Below are 3011 nucleotides of genomic sequence, written 5' to 3'. Positions count from 1 at the left end.
GGGGAAGGGGGGAGGATGAAGGGGGGGAGGTGGGTATCACTGCCCGGGGCGACTCCACCTCAGCGTATCGGGCGACTCCACCTTAGCGTATCTGCGACTCCAGGGACTAAAGAAGTCGAGGAAAGGTGCCAAAGAAACCGCGTCCAGCATTCACATCGCAAGGAAAAAGATACGTTATGTTATTTTACGTGTAGGTCTTTTTTGAAGTGCATTTGCTGGAAAACGGATGTTGCTGTGAAGCAACAACGGCAAGTGCGCTTTGAAGGCGGTTATCCCTTGACAAATGTTCCTCTTTTGGTTGATTCCCGATGGGAAATGTGGAATTCCATATCCCTAAATTTTAGCGGTCAGAGCCAAGATTAAGAAAAGGGATTGTGTTAGGTAATCTGTCATCCTCATATCTCATTTGCTTTTCCTCACACATTTGAGATGCCAGTAGCAACATAACTATACAACGGTTGACTTTTGCATTAGAGAAAATTTTTAAATGTAAAATACTGAAAAGTTTCTCTTTGATGGACGTAATGATCTCCGACTGACTACATGGAGAACTTGCTTATTTATATTGCGTGCAATGCCTGCAATTTGAAACTTTATTGTAAATGTATTGGCCTAGAACTGCCAATTGGCCTTGATGCCCATTCTGATGATTGCCAGAGCCAATCATTGCAAAATAACAAACATATTTCACTCTCATTACTAAGGCAGGTACTTGCTAAAACAAAGGTGATATTAAAACGTGCACTAACACATTTCACTAAACCAAGAAAAGTCTTATTTCAAATAGACCGTTTCCCAAGTGTTCAAGGGTTCCTCTTAATGCAATTTTAAAGACTACCAAAATCAACCAATTAAATATTAAAATTATTCAGTCCCTCCAAATAATGTGATGACAGCACTACTATATATTGCATAAATGTGCACACATACAATTTTTCTTTAATACTTAACTTACAATGCAATATAGAGGCTGTTTTCTTAAGGTATTTATATTTCCTTAAAATTCTCGACTCTATTAAACAATTTCTTAGTTCCAAAGATTCAACATTAACTTCAAATTCTTATGTCCAATAATAATTTGTGCATTTACAGGTATACGAAGTAGCTGCTAAGTGAAAGGACATTACCTGGTAATTTGACAGGAAAAGAGTCCACAGACAGTCTGTAAACCAATTAAACATAAACATCTGATGCACATTTTCTACTGAAAGAAAAGCAAGGGAAAGAAGAGAAAGGAAAACTTTAAGGTTCCCAAGTCTACAAACAATTTTTACCATTAACTGTACTGTACAGTATTTTCATTTTATTTTTTTAGAGTAGTTACATAAAAGTGTTTTTCAGAATTTCTTGGGGGAATAAATATTTTAGCATAGGTATATAGTTTCTAAGAGTTACCCTGTTGAATTACCTTAGGACTTGAAATAAAATGACTTTTTTAAAAGTCAGATCATATTCACATAGTTTTCACTTTGAGAGATGCTTGATGGAAACAGCTAAAGGCAAAGAATAGTGGATGTGCATATACTTGAGGTGGGTAAAGATAAAAAGAATAAGGGGCCTAGAGGTAGAAACTCAGGCTTTATAATACCATGGGAATAAAGATTTTCCATTTAAATACAAAAGCTAATATATGAAATTCATTTAACTGGTTACCAAAAGGAAAATTAAAGTGTCAAAAATACAAGGTACAGGAATAACTTGCTTGCTTAAACCCATTTAATTTTTGATTCTTCAGTTAAACCATCAACAAAAATCTCAAGTATGATAAAAAGTTGGGGATCACAGTCTCTTAAGCTACTGAATGAATTCCGAAATTGTCAGGAAAACCGAGGTCTGAGAAATATTTGAATGAGGATCCATTTTACTGTTAAATGGCCTTTAAGTTTATTAATACTGTGTATCAATTTTACTAATTTTAAGTGGCATTATCATTTAGAGAGAAAAAATCCTCTCTACACTTTTCTTTCCTTTTTAGTAAACATGGGTTTAGTGATTTTTTAAGGTTCAGATTCTAAAACTGAAGAGAAATAGCCCCAATGTTGTAAGTAATCAGTAACACATTACTACTGAATTCAGTACAGTTCTACTCCCATTTTATTCTAGCGATATACTTATCTTTACGAATTTTAGGAGCTACCTTAGGGAAAGCAAAGTCCTTCTCGAAATTCTTGCTTACCTCTTCAGTATCAAATATATAAAATTAACTATTCATTAGCCAGTGTTATCACTGGATGGGACTTAGAGGTCTTTAGTCAATTTCTACTTTATCCAGGTAGGAATCCCTCACTATGTTTCCCCACTCACTACCAGGCTTTTCTGCCGATGCTTAAGCACCTGCAATGACTCACTGTGTTGTGAAGAGGATGTTCTCTTCAAAAAAAAAAAAAAGCTCTCATGTTTGCAACATTCGTCTTTTTATTAAACCAGAATCTACCTCGTTACTTCCATTCATTATCCAATTTTTCAGCAGTTTGGACAATAAATGTCTTCTTGTGTTCAAATGCAAACAGTCAATATTTAGACTTGGGTTAACAAAAACTAAATGTTTAAAGCCTACTGATACTAGAAGAGCTGAAAACAGGGCATGACAGAGTTAAAGGCATGAGAAAATTCACCATTACCTATGAGCTATTTTAAATTATTACAGTTTATAGTATTTATTAATGTGACATCCAAAATGGTAGTTCTGTTAATTGTAGTAATATGTTTTAAGTTACACTAAAAAGTGTGGTTAATTCCAATTTATGTGAGGTTGTGGCTAATGTGTCCCAAAGCAAAAAAAAGTCACTATACAAAGCCTGAATAAATGCCTCTTTAGCTCCCATTTCCCACCTAAAGGCTTATTTTCAGGGAAACTAACATTAACTTTTACCATATTAAGCTACTCAAAACTACTATTATATTGGGAAGTTACTTTTAAACAATTTGCTGAATACTCCACTGAAAAGTTATTAAACAATTTTATAAAGGCTATATATAATACACACACACACACACACACACACACACAC

At 34.5% G+C, this 3011-nt stretch overlaps 1 protein-coding gene across 8 annotated transcripts in view; it reads right to left on the bottom strand.

Moving 5' to 3' along the window:
- Window positions 1–3011, bottom strand: part of MIER1 (MIER1 transcriptional regulator) — a 58403-nt gene that overhangs the window by 51769 nt on the left and 3623 nt on the right. For 3 of the 8 annotated variants that reach the window (XM_015595101.2, XM_025051970.1, XM_025051967.1), the window contains exon 3: window positions 1128–1201. The exons of 3 other annotated variants lie outside the window; for them this stretch is intronic. In XM_015595101.2, the coding sequence (XP_015450587.1) occupies window positions 1128–1187 (60 nt within the window). In that variant the 5' untranslated portion in view covers window positions 1188–1201. Of the gene's footprint in view, window positions 1–1127; window positions 1205–3011 lie in introns of all 8 variants that reach the window. 2 more of the 8 variants (XM_015595102.2, XM_015595103.2) reach the window with 1 other exon arrangement.

Source organism: Pteropus alecto, unplaced genomic scaffold (genome assembly GCF_000325575.1).
Source record: "Pteropus alecto unplaced genomic scaffold, ASM32557v1 scaffold25, whole genome shotgun sequence".
Classification (NCBI taxonomy): Eukaryota; Metazoa; Chordata; class Mammalia; order Chiroptera; family Pteropodidae; genus Pteropus; species Pteropus alecto.
This window is presented reverse-complemented; position numbering and strand designations above follow the sequence as displayed.